The 18,189-nt window shown below is 31.7% G+C and overlaps 1 protein-coding gene across 6 annotated transcripts in view; it reads right to left on the bottom strand.

Annotated features, from left to right (window-relative positions):
• Positions 1–18,189, bottom strand: part of LOC111615078 (GRAM domain-containing protein 1B-like) — a 117,963-nt gene that overhangs the window by 26,217 nt on the left and 73,557 nt on the right. For all 6 annotated transcript variants that reach the window (XM_023356501.1, XM_023356812.1, XM_023356693.1 and 3 more), the window contains exons 6-7: positions 16,563–16,739; positions 16,261–16,482 (exon numbers count right to left, since the gene is read on the bottom strand). In XM_023356501.1, the coding sequence (XP_023212269.1) occupies positions 16,261–16,482; positions 16,563–16,739 (399 nt within the window). The remainder of the gene's footprint in view (positions 1–16,260; positions 16,483–16,562; positions 16,740–18,189) is intronic.

Here is an 18,189-nt window from a genome sequence, read left to right as displayed (position 1 = left end):
GATAATTACTTTAAAAAATATATTAGACAAATATTTTCACTATATCTTGTGAAAAAGTAATACCATTATTTATTTATTTATTACAATTATAGTTGGAAATGGCATGTATACGACATATAATTTCCTCCCCCCATTTAACAATAGAACCTGAATAAATAAAATAAAATGCATAAAATACAAATAAAGCAAGTAAAAAACATGAAAAAAAAAGGAAATGATTACAATAAGACAAAAATATTAACATTAAGAATTATAAAGGATAAGTTTACAAATGCATTTAAAGTGATTAAAATCTTGTGTGGTGAATTTTCAATTTTTGACATGTTACAAGAAATGTGATAAAATATTATGAAATGGACAGTATGTAAAAGGGAGTTAAAATACATGATGTATTGCATAAGTTCTGCTTCAGTATTCTCAATTGTAGCCACTCTGACTGTACATTACCACTAAAATATTCATGATAAAGTAACTAGTTGAAATATTTTATGGACTCTTTGAAAATTGGAAGTACCAATCTGGACCTGGCAACATTCAGATGAGTACAGGGTATATTTCAGAATAAATTTAAAGTTAAATAAATTTTGTTGCGTTCTTTAGAGATTTTATTTAAAAAGGCAGCCGTGGCCCAGATCAGTAAACCATTATCAACAATAAACTGAAAATTTGTGAAGAAAATAGCACGCAACACATTATTTGAAGAGACGATTTACAAAATCTCCGAATGATATCGCAACTTTTACTATTTTATCAATATGACATTTTTAAATGTAAGTTTATGGTCAATGATTTTACTGAGATCATTTATAGAATTTACATATTTTAAAGAATTTGTACTAATATAAAATGGTGGTAGAGGAGTATCCTGAATGAGAGAGAAGAACATTTCAACAGTTTTATGGGTATTAATTTTGAGATTATATTTTTGAAAAAGATCTGTCAAATGATGTAGGTCTTGTTGTAGAATGTCAAGGTTATGATTTATTAGTTTTATGTCATCTGTGTAAGTAATTATAGTAGATTTGAGTTGGCCAAGAATGTTAAGTAAACAGAGAAGAAAAGACAACTTAATACCAATTCCTGTTGTATACTATAAATTGAGGCAAAATCTAAAATAAAATTAAAATAGGTGATTTTTAATTAAATACATGATAGATAGAAAGTAGATATTGCCATAATTGAAAGACAGGGTCATGTCAAAATGCTCACAGAGGGTTGAAAGAAGAATATTTGGGAAGATAGAGTCAAAAGTCCAGCTAATGTCTAAATAAATGACAAACAGAATGCTTCCTTTCTAAATTATCAATAATTACTGATAGAGTTGTGAGTAGATTGGTAAAAGTGGAGTGGTGACAAAGCACACAGTGTTAAAATGGTAAGAGTTTTGAAGAAATTATAAGGTTTATCTTTTGGTAAACACAAATTTTGAATATTTTGAGCATAGTAAGGAATATGGTAATAGGATGACAAATGTTTATCCTTTTTTGGAATGGATATTATAGAAGAGGAGTACCTAACTGAATCTGGCAAATTTTGTGAATAATCTGGATAATACGACTACAGACATGAATTTTAATGTTTTATAGAAGACAGTAGGTATATAATCTGGTCTGAAGTTAGAATATCTAATTTAAAATATTAAAAATTCAAGATACAGTCTATTGAAACAGGAATTGTCATTTATTCAATTTCAAAGTTCCGGAATACATTTCTGATGACCAACCTTTTCTTATAGGATACTTGGCCATCAAAATTAAAAACTTTCCTTTAAAAACAATAAAAAATAATCCAATTAAAAACAAAAGTTTTAAAATTAGAAGCATAATGCCACAGATGTCATTCATTTTCCATTCTTACAACTTGGAGACTGTAGAACTTATACTAGAAGAAAGCACTATATGTATATGTACAGTACATATACATATAGTATATGTATACATATATGTATATGTATATATGTACTGTACAGTACATATACATACATACATACATACATACATACATACATACATACATACATACATACATGTACAGTAGATTTTCAGCCATCCTGGGTGACGAATCTTTGTAGAATAATTTTTTAAATAATAACACTGAACGGTAATTAAAAAATGTATTCTGGAACTTTGAAATTGAATAAATGATGATTCCTGTTTTGACAGACTGTGCCTTCAATTCTTAATATTTTAAACTTAATTACCATCTGCTGTTATTCTACAAAAAATACTAAAGGTAGAAGATTTTAGGATATCTATTGCATCAATCACATCACAAAAAAACAAAAAACAACAAAATGTTGATGTGAAACACTTCTTAAAAAACTGCACGCATTATGCTTAAGAAAAGCATTTAGAGCAACCAAAAACATAATATGTTCAAAACTATACAGATTGGTAAAAATTGAAAATCACCTATTCAATCAACATCCAAGTTTACTGATGGATTTAAATAAAAAATTCACTAAAATTGTTGATCAATAAAAAAGTATAAAACAATGGGATCGGTGAAATTTTTAAAAAGTATAATTTCTAAAAATAAAAGATTATCTTTAGATAATATAAACGAGTAATATAAATACTCTTTCTTAAACCGATTTCAAGAAATTTATATCAGCAGACAAATAAGTAACAAAGATACTATACTTCAGCCAGCATTATTTCTTTTATTATTTTCAAACTTCTCCAAAAATTCTCCAAATGCATTTCGCCGTTACAGCCTCATCGGTGGATTAATCCTCATAATCCACCGATGAGGCTGTAACGGTGAAATGCATTTGGAGAATTTTTGGAAAAGTTTGAAAATAATAAAAGAAATAATGCTGGCTGAAGTATAGTATCTTTGTTACTTATTTGTCTGCTGATATAAATTTCTCAAAATCGGTTTAAGAAAGAGTATTTATATTACTCGTTTATATTATCTAAAGATAATCTTTTATTTTTAGAAATTATACTTTTTTAAAAATTCACATTTTTTCAAAAAAAGCTGAAACAGAAGCTATCAAAAAATTATAAAAAGAAGCCACAATGGATACTCAAGATACAAATGTCAATTAAGAATAACAATCAACTTAGTTTCTTACATTGTTGGGATAACATCACTCCTCCAAATTTCTTACTACAAACAATACAAGCAGACCCCATGTATGCACCCTGTTCCATAAAACAGGATCCAGAACATTTTGCACCTATTATCAAAAAGTTGTTGTCCAGTTTAAGTGATGTGCAAAAGGAAAAACACAACCATATTTTTGCTCTCTTCATGATTTATTATTAAAAAAATGTAGAGGATTCCAAGCACCACCAACACATTTTAGAACTCATACACATGATGTGCTACACATCATTTTCAAGTATAATTGCTTATTTTTACAAAAATGAGGCATCCCCTGTCGGGAGACTTATGCAAATTAATCATAGACCAGTTAGAGCAATTAGTATTACACTCTATCCTACCATACATTATTTTATATAAAAGATACGTCAACAACATACTAATAATGTGGGAAGAGCAACCAGACATCAATTCCTTTTTACAGTGGGTCAATAATAATCCATATGAATTAACCTTAAAACAAGATCAAGCAAGCAATACAGGGAGACATTTTTTAGATATATAATTCCATCTTATAAATAGCTGCATATAAATTAACATGTTTTATAAACCAAGCTATTTACCAGTATTTACCCCTGCAACATTGTGAAATTCCTTTACATATAAAATAGCAGTTTTTAGGGCACTTACTTGAAGAGCACTTACACATTGTAGCAATAATGAGGATATTAATAAAGAACTACGATGGCTTACAACAATAGCCATACAACATGGATATCAAAAAACTTAATGTGCAAACTGGCTAAGTTGTTTTACTTTAATCACCCACAATCTCACTCTAGTAACACTAATAATGATTATCTAGTTGCCAATTACTACCATGCATTACATAATATATACAGAGAAATAGCAAAAAACAAAAAAGCAATTAACAAAAAAGCAAAAAATTAGCATATAAACACCTGCCACCTACTATCACTCGTGGCCAAAGGACTTCAAATAGCAACTAATGGACAGAGTTCCATTAGTTGCTGTTTGAAGTCCTTTGTTTGTTGCATCAATCCTGACAACTTCAATTTCACTGTACTTTGCATCTTGTATATATTGTAAATTCTCTTTTGTAGTGGCACTGTATTACTGCCACCTTTTGTTTGTTTAGTACTTAATTTTGTATTTTCTCAAACTGTCCATTTATTATTGTAACCACTGTCGCAATCACTTACTATTATGTTTTCTGGGCTCTATCACGTAACACTGTACTCCTTGTATATATTGCGACCACCTTTTTTCATCAATTTTGTAACCTTTTCAATATCCCATTTTTCTGTACTACTATATTTTCTGCACATCATGTATTCTCAACTGTAAGCACTCATCATTCCTGTGAGCTTGATTGTCATGTGAAATTTACTGCTTGTTATCCTTGGTATGCACTATGTATCATTTTGTATTTTGCATTTTGTTCCAATAAACAGTCAATGGGGCGGCTCATGTCCTCCTCTCCTTCCACCACTTTCAACCCCCTGGCTTCTGCCACCCAACTTCTATCCCTCCACTTCTTTATTCCCTTTCTTACTTTCTTTCACTATCCTTTAAGGCTACACCTACAAGTACAGCCTTCTACCCCTCCTTCAGTATCTGCCTACTATTTACAAAATTCTGCACAATGGGGAAGTCAGAGGACATATGAAAAACTCCAGAAGTTTATAAAGTACCTGTGATAGACAATAGATGGAATAGACACCTCGAATACATCGGCGGTACCAGACGCTCATTCCATAAGTGTATACAGGAACAAAAATATGACATTAAGTAAAAAATGCTAACCACCTCCCTTGCCATATTTGCTTCTGAACAGAACGTGGAAGTAGACTTCAACAATGCATGTACAGTAGAGCATCGATTATCCGACCCTCAATCAACCATCACATTGGTTAGCCGACCACATTCTAGTCAGCAAATTCAAATGTTTGCTAGTGATGTGGTACTACAATACTTGGTTATGTCTTGGCTACTTTAATATTATGTTTGTTAAATTTTTGCATGTTTTAGCTGGCAACACTGGCTCAACCATAAAAAGGAAGCCAGTATTTAAATGAGGCTTAATTTCCTAATTATGAGTGGTTGTTTGTTTTGTGTGGATTTTTCTGAGGACTGTGTGTCGTGCTGAATCGGAATCTGTTTTCATCGAAGATATAAATTTTGGATCTGTGAATTTCACACTTGTAACAGATCATGCTGTAGTTGTTGTACTGTTCGCAATGGCGACTAAATGTAAACACATTGTTCTCAGTGTTTCCAATAAACTTAAAACAATAGATCAGTTGGAAGTGGTGCTAGTATATTAAGCATAGCTTGGGAATATGGAGTTGGAAAAACCACAATAACAGACATTAAAAAGAACAGTGATGCCATAAAATAATTTGCAAGTGTACTTGACAGTGAGAATGAAAGCTTGCACAGAAAAACAATGAAAATGGCAGAAAACAAGGATTGGACACCGTAGTTTACACTTGGTTCATGCAGGTAAGTAACCAAGGACAACCAATAAGTGGCCCTTTGATTTGTGAAAAAGCATTTGAAATGAACAAGAAACTAGGGGGTAATGCTGATTTTCAAGTGAGTACCGGCTGGCTTATGCGTTTCAAATCTAGGATGGAATTAGGGAATTGGATCTCCAGGGAGAAAAATTGTCAGCTGATACTGAATCAGCTGAACGTTTGAAAAAGTCTTTTAAAAACATAATTGATAAGGATGGTTACAAAAAAACCAATGTCTACAATGCAGATGAAACTGGTTTGTACTGGAAGAAAATGCCAACAAAAACCCTAGTTTCTAATAATGAAATGTCAGCAACTGGTTTTAAGGCAAACAAATCACACATTATTGTTATGGTATGCGGAAATGTTACTGGAATGCACAGGCTACCTTTGCTAATCGTAGGAAAGTCTAATAATTCACAGTGCTTTAAGGAAATAAAAAAATTGCCGGTCATCTACAAAAATCAAAAGAATTCATGGATAAATACAAGCATTTTTATAGAATGGTATGACATTGTATTTATCCCTGAAGTCAAAAAGCATCAGTTTAAAACTGGGAATACTGGAAATGTTTTGTTGTTGATTGATAATGCCCCAAGTCATCCCTCAAACATTTCACTGGAAAGAGAAAACAAAAAGTTTAAAGTTATCTACTTGCCTCCCAACGTTACTTCAATCCTCCAGCTGATGGAGCAAGGGGTCAATGAAAGCTTCAAACGATATTACAGAAAGGCTGTGTACAGTAATGCTTGGAAAAGAATGTGAAAAAACAATTCAGCAAGTGTACACTGAAATTAACTTGAAGGATGCTATGTACTGTACATGGCAGCAGATGCTTGGGCTACTGTCAAGGACACTACACTAGTAACAGCTTGGAATAAGCTGCTACCATCAGATGAGTCTATCACTGCACCTGAAGAACCATCAAACAGCCAAGTTGTATCACATCTATGTGGGCTGATTAAAGAATGTTATGGATTTGAAGAATGCAACAACGAAAACATTCAAGATTGGCTCGAATGTGATGCCGATGACCCTGGCTATCAAATATTGTTGGACGATGAAATCATTGCCAGTGTCATAGACAACCAAGACCCTTGTGACGATGAGGAAGAACCTAGCGACAACAACCGTGCTGAAAAAGGACCATCCAGTGAAAAAGCTTTTCACAGTCTTGAGACAGTTATGAAGTGGTTAGAACAGCAAGAAAAATGTGACACTATCCAATTGCAGTTTTTAAAACATGTGCAAGATTTAGCGGCAAAAAAACAAGTGTCAGCTGTGAAGCAAAAAAATTTTAAACTTCTTTTTCTAATGTATAGGCCTACTTTATGTAAAATATGTAACCCGAATACTGTATATTTTTTTTGTTTTATATTTTTCAATATACAGTACAGTACTGTATTTATTTTGTGCAAAATAACGAAATAATTTTTAACGATACAATAGCGATGATTATTATTATTTAAAAAGAAATTTTGTTAGGCTTAACATTGACGAAAATTCAATGCAAAGTAGGTTAATAGCAATATACTAATTACATGGGATATACTAATATACTATACTAATAACGTATTTTTTCATACTTTTCAGTTATTCGTTTTTTCAGTTATCCGACCAACCCCAGTCCCCAATTGAGTCAGATGATGCTCTACTGTATTATCAAGCAATGCTACAACACAGAACATATCCAAACCCTCGAGGCACTGGAAATTCATAGATCAGTAATAAAAGGAAATAACAAATTTTAAAGAACAGCCTCTATCTAAAGCATGGCAATATTTTTGTGAAAAACAATTACTCCCCCATCAATTGACAAATAATAAGGATTATAAATGCGAATTATAACTGCACATTATATTTAATTTTAAATATTTTTATTTTATTTTAATTTTACATAATTTTAAAAAAAACTCGTTATTAATATTTCTCCCCTATTCTCACTCAGATTCTTTAACAATATACAGTCAACACACTTTAATACTGAAAACGCACATTTATTCAGCTAAACAAACATTTTCAACCCATTTCATGGGCCATCATCAGGTTAAAGACATTCGAATCAATGTCATTATCGAACACATTCAAATTTAAACTATTTTAGAACATATGTTGAAATTAAATTACATAAATAAGCATAACGAAATTAATACAATAAATAAGAAAAACAAAATAATATAAAAAGGAATACAAAATATGGTAATTTTCCGCCATACAATACGTAAACATTTTTTATATAGTAACTCAGGTTTTTATTGAGCCTGGTGGATGTATCATCTTAAGAGTTTTTTCTGATTATGTATTTCCATGCCGACAGTAAAATGGTTGCATCCTTATAGTTTAAACATTTATCCTTTAAGCTAGATCTGTAGATCTCACACTTCTCTGTTGTGGATGCAAGTGTTGGCAAGTGTACCTTTGTAATGATTCTGGCCTCCTCCCATTTAACTATAGATCCATCTGTTTACACTATTTAATAAGTTTTAAAATAAAGTGTTAATTTTTTTTGTGAAAATTAACACTTTACTTTAGAAAAGTCGTAATAAACACGTCACTGAAAGTATTGTCCATCGCTAGCCACTAATTTCTCCCATTGTTCTGGTAGCATTTGAATTCCATGTCAGAAAAACGACACGTCTTTTGAGGCTATCCAAGAATCAATCCATTTTTTGGCATCTTCATAAAAATGAAAGTGCTGCTCAGCCAGGCCATGTGCCATCGATCAAAACAAGTGATAATTGGAAGGGGCGATGTCTGGTGAATACAGCGGCGTGGAGTAGGACTTCCCATTTAAGTGTTTCCAAGTAGATTTTCACTGGTTGTGCAACATGTGGCCGAGCATTGTCATGTTGCAAAATCACTTTGTCGTGTCTCTACTCATATAGCAGTCATTTTTCTTTCAATGCTTGGCTCAAACGCATCAATTGTAGTCAATAGTGATCTCCCGTGATGGTTTCATTTGTTTTGAGCAGCTCGTAATAAACTACACCTAGCTGATCCCACCAAATGCAGAGCAGAAGCTTCGAACCATGGATATTCGACCTTGCTGATGATGTTGACGCATGGCCGGGCTTACCCCATGATTTTCTACGCTTAGGGTTATCATAGTGTATCCATTTTTCGTCACCTGTCATGATACAACGAAGCAGCTGTTCACATGTGAAAAGACGCCGTTTGACATCTCTCGGCTTCAACTTGTACAGAACCCAATGTCCTTGCTTTTGAATCATTCCTAATCCTTTTAAACGTTTCGAAAGTGTTGTGTGATCAACTCCTAATGATTCTGCAAGTTCAGCTAGCGTCTGACATGAGTCTTCATGAAGTAACGCCTCTAATTCCTTGTCTTCAAACTTTTTTGGTGCGCCAGATCATTCTTTATCTTCAACATCAAAATCGTTATTTTTGAAGCATCTAAACCAATCTCTGCATATTGTTTCCGACAGAGTATGGTCGCCATAAGTCTCAACAAGAATTCTGTGTACTTCAGCTGCAGATTTTTTTAATAAAATAGTGCAATAAAATTCCCCACAAATACTCTTTTTTTGGCATGAAACTCAACATGTTTAACACAATGAAAAAATAAGTTGTTTACACTTTGGCTAAATAACACTTATTTAACCGAATTATACTGAATTTCAAGGTCACTTATTGTACTTCCTTACAGATGCGTCACCATTTAAAAATAAACTAAAAATAAACACACGTGGTTCTGGTAATGCCATCTGTTAAAAAACAGCGAGAACTTATTCAAGGTCCCTGTAATTAAAGCAGTGTTTACAGAACTGGATTTTATGCTAATTGTATGAAATCTCAATACATAAGCTTAACTAAAATGTAACTGAACTAGACAAAAATATTTTATTTGGACTTGGTTAAAAATATATTGATTTTTCATTATTTGAACATATTGTAGATATCAAAGTTCAATAAATGAAAACTGATAAATAGAATTTAAACAGACTCAGATTCGTCAAGTCTCAAAACATCAAGTTTTACCAAACCCTATTCAAATCTTAAATGTTCCTCATGACAAATATCAGGATAGTAACAAATATGGCAGCTGTGTCATCAAGTCTGATTTGTAACATCAACAAACCTTTTGTACTATTTCTTGTGAATTTTCTTTTTGTTTTATCACCTCGTCCTAATCACAGATGATTACATGAATAAATATTCACATAAAAACTTCATTGATTCATTTGTGTAGACATGTGATATTTAATATCTAGACATATGCATTTGTTTTTAATAATATTATCACCTGGGAATTTTCCTGCAAATCTTTTTGATATAATAGTTATAGCTACTTATGATCAAAGTAAAAGTTAGTAAAAGCAATAAAACTATGGGGAAAAATAATAAAAACATAAGCTATCATCATCATCCTGTTTAAACAATCAGTTAGTCAGTCATAAGTTAGTAGTACAATCATAAACATGCCTTTTGTGCCACCAATGAACACAAATTACTTGTGTGCCTTTTAAATATTACACTTTTTTATGCTGTGATTCACATATGTAATTAAATTGTAATGTTATACATTAATATTTAAAGTATTTAATTTCTTCAATAAATAGTTAAAACTAGAATTAATACAGTAGTACCTCAGGATACGAAATTAATCCGTTCCGAAACTGAGATCGTATCATGAAAATGTCGTAAGGTGGATCATCTTTTCCCATACGATTACATGTAAAACCAAATAATTCGTTCCAACGCGAAAAACATACTCAAATTTAAGCCAAGTAATACATTAAAAAAATAACTGTAGTAAGAAAAAACATATGAAAAATGCGAACTAATGTAACGTCGTATGGTGAGTTTTTGTTCGTATCGTGGAGCAAAAATAAGTTCGAATTTCATGTCGTATCCTGAAAATTTCATATGCTGGGGCATTCGTAACCTGAGGTACCACTGTATGATGAAAATTTTAAAAGCCTATTTTATTAAAGGAAAATTATACAAAAATTAAAACAATTACATTTTAAAATTTTCAACTTATTTTCTAAATTATATCAAACACGGCATTTCTTCTCTTTCAAAGACAATAAGAAATTAAATTAAATGTTATAAGAAACGTGGAAGTTTTCATACATTTACGATTTTAATCAAATATTTAAGATGAATAATTTTAAGCTAAAATTAATCTTTTATGCAGTTTTATTTATTTTAATTTCCAATTATAAATATAGGATTCAAATAATTAAACATTAGGAGAACATGGGATTCATTATAAGAATACTTAAAACATTTCCAGTTCATTCTGAATTTTCAGGAATGTCATATCATTAAATTATTACAGTTTTATTATAAACCACTAATTAAGTATCAGATCTCATTAAATAATGTTTAACTACTTATAAATTGTTTTCTTTTTAAATTGTAAATAATATATTATTAAATATTTTAATAAATAATTTATATTAAATACATGCATCATTTATTAAATTTAAAATATACAGAGTGTTTCAAAAATAGCTTTACAACTTGAGTGCAAGATACTGGTGAATCACTAGAAGACATATAATTTTAAAACAGTGAAATGTAGTCAAACACTTCACATTTCTTTTGGTCCATCAGTTTTTTATGATTCAATGTCACTTCCATTTGTTATGAGGCAGACATCCCATCTGTAGTCAATTTCTTCAAACACATAGTCAGGTATCTCTGGTGTTACTTGAACAACTGCAGCAGTAAGTAAAGTTCAGTGTTTTGGTCAGACTTTCAGGTAAGGATGGCACATACATTTCATCTTTAACAAATCTCACAAAAAAACTAAGGTATTAGATCTGGGAAAAAAGGTAGCCAAGCTATCAGTACACACTAACCAATCCACCATCCTGAGAATCAGTTGATCACACTGAAGTGGGAGTTTTCAGAACAAAAGTTTATACAAATGAAACTTGATATGTACGAGGCGTGTTTTTAAAGTAAGTACCATTTTAATATAATGCCGCTGGAGCGCTGCAGTCGGCACTTAGCGCATGCGCACTGTGTACCTACATCTGTTGGGAAGCCACAAACGCCATTACGGAGCCAGTCGACTGTATTTACTGTTGTTTGTGTGTTACTGAAATGCCGCCGCTCATTGAGAATCCCGCCGACTGCGAAGTGCATGCCATTATTCGTTTTCTCAGTGCTAAAGGCTCGAAAGCGGCTGAAATTCATTGCCAAATCAGTGAAGTTTATGGTAAAAGCGTTATGAGTGAAGGAATGGTACGAAAATGGATTAGGGCCTTTAGTAATGGCCGCACAAACATTCACGATGAGGAACGAAGTGGGCGACCTTCAGTCATTATCGACGATTTGATTGAAAAGGTGGACTGTAAAGTGAAAGAGAACAGACGATTCACGATTTCATCTTTATCTAAAGAGTTTCCTGCAGTTTCAAGAAGTGTTCTCTATGAAATTGTGATCGGACGATTAAATTATCGGAAGTTGTATTCCCGTTGGGTGCCGAAAATGTTGACGGAGGAGCACAAAACCAAACGTTTGGCCAGTGCATTAACTTTTCCTGAGCGCTACAGTGAGGAAGGAGATGATTTTTTAAGTCATATTGTTACAGGTGATGAAACGTGGGTAGCCTACGTTACACTGGAATCAAAGCAACAATCCATGGAATGGCGACATTCATCATCTCCAAGGAAAGTCAAGTTCAAGCAAACAATTTCTGCTCAGAAAATCATGTGCATGGTGTTTTGGGACAGATACAGAGTGTTGCTTGTTGATTTTTTGCCTCATGGTGAAACGATCAATTCAGCTGCATACTGTGAAACTTTAAAAAAACTGCGCCTTGCAATACAAAACAAAAGGCGGGGCTTACTGAGCAAGGGTGTCGTTTTGCTCCACGATAATGCTCGTCCACATACGGCAAATCAAACTCAAGACCTAATCACATCATTTGGCTGGGAACAATTAGACCACCCTCCATACAGTCCCGACCTAGCGCCGAGTGACTATCATTTGTTTCTGCATTTGAAGAAGCATCTGGCAGGGCAGCGCCATAACAATCACGACGAAGTCAAAACGACCGTTCTGCAGTGGTTGTCTCATCAGGCGGCAACATTCTTTGAGGATGGAATACAAAAGCTGGTCCCACGATACGATAAGTGTCTCAATATTAATGGGAATTATGTAGAAAAGTAGTGTAAAATATGGGCTTTCACATAAATAAAAATTTTGTTTAAAATGTTTGCTTGTTTTTTTTATATTTCAAAACGGTACTTACTTTAAAAACACGCCTCGTATGACCAAATTTTCATGTTTAAAACTATTGTACACATTCTTTGAATTTTTTTCTTCTACAGAGTTGTAAAGATAATTTTGAAACATTCTATATGTTTAACAATAAAATAATTATTGTTAAATAAATTATAAATTAAATTAAATTACAGTGGGTGATTGGTTAACAAACATAATCCATTCCAAGACTGTATTTGCTATCCGAATTGTTCGTTATTCGATTATCAATTTACCATAGGTTTTTATGGGAGTTTGATTAATTCGTTCTGGAGAGCCCAAAAATAAATAATAAATTGTATACTTTCTTACTATGTTTACTTATATGTAGTAATAAAAATACATATATACACAGTCTTGCAATTTTATCAGTCATGTCATTTTTCCATTTGTGGGACATTAAAGAATCTGTACAATGTCAATTGGTTTTCTCTCTTCTTCAGGATTTTTCAAAACTAATTAATAGCATTGTCGCCATAGATATTCCCAAGCCTATTAACCTCAACCTGGTTTGGATGCCATTCTAAAACCATTGTTCTGACATCTTCCCACTTCTTCAAAAGATCTTTAATAGCAGATGTCTGCATTGATCCTCTTTCATCTTCCTTTTTTCAGAAGAAAAGATATCTCGCTGAGTTTCTTGGTATTCTTCATTTGAGAGTTCTTGGGAGTTATTCAGTTGTCATATCAGTTTCCATTATGAGCTCTTCAATGTCATCTTCATTCACCTCCAATTCCAGATCTCTAGAAGTTATCACAATTTCATCCATAATTTCAGAGACATCATCTCTCTCTTCCTGAATGCAGGAGGGATGCAGCTTTTGCAAAGCAGAATTCAACTGTTGTTGAGTGACTTTTGACCATGCCTTTTGAATGACCCATATAGTTTCAAGAATGTCAATTTTTTCTTTCCAAAACATTTTTAATGTCATCATTGAGGAGAATTGGCATGCTTCAAAACACCGATGAAACAGTGCTCAAATGTACAATTTCTTAAAATCTGCAATAACCTCTTGATCCATTGGTTGGATCAACAAAGTGGTATTCGGAGGTATAAACTGAACTGTCAGCCAGGGAAAGTCTTCCAATAATCTATCTTCAAGGTCTTTTGGGTGTCCTGGTTCATTGTCCAATAGCAACAGTGCTTTCAATGGCAATTCATTGGTCTTAAGGTAATCCTTGATGCTTGGAGCACAAACTTCAAACAGCCATTCTTTGAAAAAAAACCTGCATGATCTATGCCATTTTATTCTATCTCCACATCACTGGCAGTCTTTCTTCAATTATAGACATTTTTTTGAATGCTTTACGGTTCTCAGAGTGATAGACAAGAAGCAGGATAAACTTCATATCACCACTAGCATTAGCTCCCAAAAGTAACATCAGTCTGTCTTTTGTGGGTTTATGCCCAGGAATTTTTTTTTTTTTTTTTGTCTTTCGTGATATAGGTACAGTTTGGCATGCACTTCCAAAATAAATCAGTTTCATCACAACTGAAAATTTTGTTGTGGACAATATCCTACGAATTTTTCAAATTTGAGGCAGAATTTCTCAGCTTCTCCTTTATCTGCACTAGCAGACTCACTGTGGATTACTAAATATTTAATGCCAGATCTTCTAAATTTTGCAAACCATCCAGTAATAGCCTTGAATTCTATCTCCTCATGTCACAAATGTGGAGTTTGTTTCTTCAGTTCTTCATAAATTTCTTTAGCTTTCTCTTAAATGATAGTTATATTAGTTACATCTCTTTTCATTTCCCTTTCTTTTATCCAAATTAAAAGCAATCTCTCCATTTATTAAATCATATTCCTGTGTGTCTTTATCTTATAGTTTAGTATTTAAAATGTCTACTTAGCCTCATCTTTGTTTAGCAAAATTTAAGAAAGCCTATCAGAAAAAACAGTCTTTATTTTTCACCTGTACACTTTTTACATGATATTGTGGTTTGATAAAAAAAAAAGAAAAGAATAATTTCAAAAGGCAATTATACAAACACATTTACATAACAAGACAAAAGAACAGAATGAACAACCATATGGGAAGAAAAATCGACCAATCATGGAATAGAATCATCAACAAAAGGAATGAAAAGGGAAAAGGTATATAAGAGAAAGCATCTGGTAATATGATAATGGTTCAAGTAACAGTGAGTATACAATATGTAAGTTGTAAATTTGTTATACTTTAATAATGTAATTTATGCTTATTACTATTATATACAGGTATATGGGAAATATAGTAAGTGTAGCTCTGTTTGTAATTTTCATTTTTGAAGTATTTAAAAGTAAAAAAATTAAGTAATTTAATGTAACTGGTTATTGTCAGATTTTATTGTCAGAATTTTATAAATTTATATTGATTTTTAATGATTTGTTTAAAAAAAATTGGATGTAAACCTGCTGATGAGGAACGAACAAGTCCAAAACACAATATCATGTAAAAAGTGTACAAGTGAAAAATAAAGACTTTTTAAAGGTTATTTTTCTGACAGCTTTCTTAAATTTTGCTAAACAAAGACATCGGTATAATAAGTCCTGTTAATAAAATAAGTCTGAGTAGACATTTTAAATACTAATCTCTCCATTTTTTCATGAATGGCACATCTTTGTTTCTCAGATGTGATTTTCATTACTCCTTTAGCTCCTTGAGTCTTCTTGATTATATCTTTCTTAGCTAAGATTGTGCCTACTGTAGACCTGTTTAAGCCATACTGCCTAGCAACATCAGACATCTTCTGCTCACTCTCTATCTTAGCTATTATCTCTTGCTTGTTTTCTATGGTGAGCACAGTTCTTGACACTCCACTCTTTTTAGGCCCCATAATATTATCAATTTCTTTTTGAAATAAAAATTTCAAAAAAGTAGTCACAAAAATTCAGAGAACTGAAATCAATTAGCGCACAAAAGAATTATGTAAATGTGAGGTTCAAATAAAATTCGAAATTTTATGGTGTTAAAACGTTAACAAATATCCACTAGGACAGTTAAACTCTCACTTTAAAAAATAAAAACCAACACAAAACTTAACGAGTGCCCAACAGTCTAGCAAAGACTAAAAAATTATTTGCTAGAAAGGTAAACAAAAAGCTGGAATTACAATGAAGAGTTTCAAAGTTAGGAGGAATACTGTGCAATCGGTATCAGGTTGAGCTTTAATGTTGATGTCTCCCATGCTTCAAAAGGTTTCAAATTGTTACCTGGAGACAAGGGAAAACCAATCAGTATTCGTTATTTTATGTTGCTTCTTCTTGTGTTTGTTCTGTGAAGTGTTGATTATCCAAATATATGTTCGTTGTCTGAACATAAAAATCTTTCGCGAAAGTGTTCATTGTCTGATTTGTTCAGTCTGAACTGTTCATTAACCAATCACCCATTGTACTTAATTTTACAATTATCATCATCAATATATTGTTAAAATTACACTTACATTTGATATATCATGTTTTGTGACTTCCTCGTCCTGAGCTGCATTATTTGATTTATCACAAAATTCATCATTTTCTTTAATAGATATTGAATTTTCTGGTTGACCTTTTTCTTTAAAATCCATATAATCTGGTGAAACATAATCATCATCATCACTTGTCAATCCTAACTCTTCACCATAATAGTAATGGACCCATTCCCATAATTCCTGAGGCATCAATGGCTAGATGAAAATAGGTCATTTTATATTTTTCAGACAATTAACTGATATTTAAATTCATTACCATCATGTGTATTTCTTACTTGATTCATTAAAGCATTTTGCCATAGTCGAAATAACATTAAATAAGTTTTATCTCTAGCAGCAAACGATGTAAAAAAGTATTTTTCTGTTTCTGTACAAATCTGTATAGCATTAGGTATAACTCTAGCTGTTTTTTCTTTAGTCATGCTAAGAATGTCTCTACACCTCATCATCACCTATATTAAATATTAAAGATATTACTATTAAAACTAACATTTTAAAAATAATATTAAATTAAATTAATTAAAATACTCTATAAACATGTATGCTAGAACTCATGCATAATAAATCACACCATTCACATTTTCTCCCAACAAAACCCTTGGATGTATTCTAAACCACTCTATGATAGCAGATTTGATAGCCATTTGACATATATAAGATCAACAAATAGATCACTGACACAAAGGCTCAAAGAACATCAGCATTTTATTCACAAAAATAATCTTAGTACAGTGCTGGCATAGTTTGTATCAGAGTCAGGAATATCTCAACAGTCTGAAGCCAAAATTTTGAAATGTGAATTCAATATTCATAGGATAAGAATCCTTGATGCTTTTGAAATATTTGTGACAAATCTTGAAGAAAATTGTATCAATAATAAAGAATCTATAGCCATTTCCTCAGCATGGCAATCAATACCAGATAACCCTACAAAACAATACAGCTATCATTAACTGAGATTATATATATTTCACATGATTCCTATATTTTTGTAATTTTATTTTATTTGTGTGTTATTTATTTATTTTAAATACTTCTTAATTACTTCTTTTTATTATGTATTTTTTTACGTAATTGTATAGTTATCAATATCTATTTTATATATTATTAGTCTATAATATGTACTTATTTAAATGATTTTGTTATTTATGTAATTTTATTACATAAATGTATGGTTAGGAAATACTTATTTTCAAAGCTTCTGATATTAATAGAACACAAAAGTTCCACCAAACTGTTATTTCATTATAGACATTAGATTTGATTAATGTTAAAACCTGATGCAGGCCCCTAAATGTGGCCAAAAACATTCGTATATTAAAGTGCTGAAAAAAGTATGAATGGTGTGATTTATTATAGTTTAAAATATTTAACTTCTTAAATTTCAAAACAATTAGGTAAAGAAACTGATTTTATTTACAGCCTAAATTTTCTATGACATTCCTGATCATCATTAGAAGCCAAATAAAATCAATTTCAATATGCAGTTATTTTTCTTTTTAAATTTTGTTGAGAGGAAAGTATTACTTGTGTATAGAAAATTAATAAATCAAATCTAAAAAGTTATGAGATTTAATTTGTTGATTTTCTATACAGAAATAATTACAGAAATGCACTCATTATATTTGAGTTAATGTGAAGTATAATTATTAAAGTAATCCTTCAAATGTATACTAGGTATTTTCAAAGAAAATGAAGTCAAGCTCTGCAACATAGGTTTTTCTGTTTTGGCTTCACACAAAAACATAAATACAGTAATATGCTTGTAACATTCTGTTTAAAGCAGTTTAAAACATGCAGGTTCTGGGAAGACATGCATGTCTGATGTCATTAATGCATATCCAAAAGCATTAAGAATTGTTTAAAATACCCACATTTGTGTCAAATGACCTATCAACTCGA

Source organism: Centruroides sculpturatus, unplaced genomic scaffold (genome assembly GCF_000671375.1).
Source record: "Centruroides sculpturatus isolate CEXI.00-Female unplaced genomic scaffold, Cexi_2.0 scaffold18, whole genome shotgun sequence".
In the NCBI taxonomy this organism is placed as follows: Eukaryota; Metazoa; Arthropoda; class Arachnida; order Scorpiones; family Buthidae; genus Centruroides; species Centruroides sculpturatus.
The sequence above is the reverse complement of the archived record's forward strand: the minus strand, read 5'-3'. Positions and strand labels throughout refer to the sequence as shown.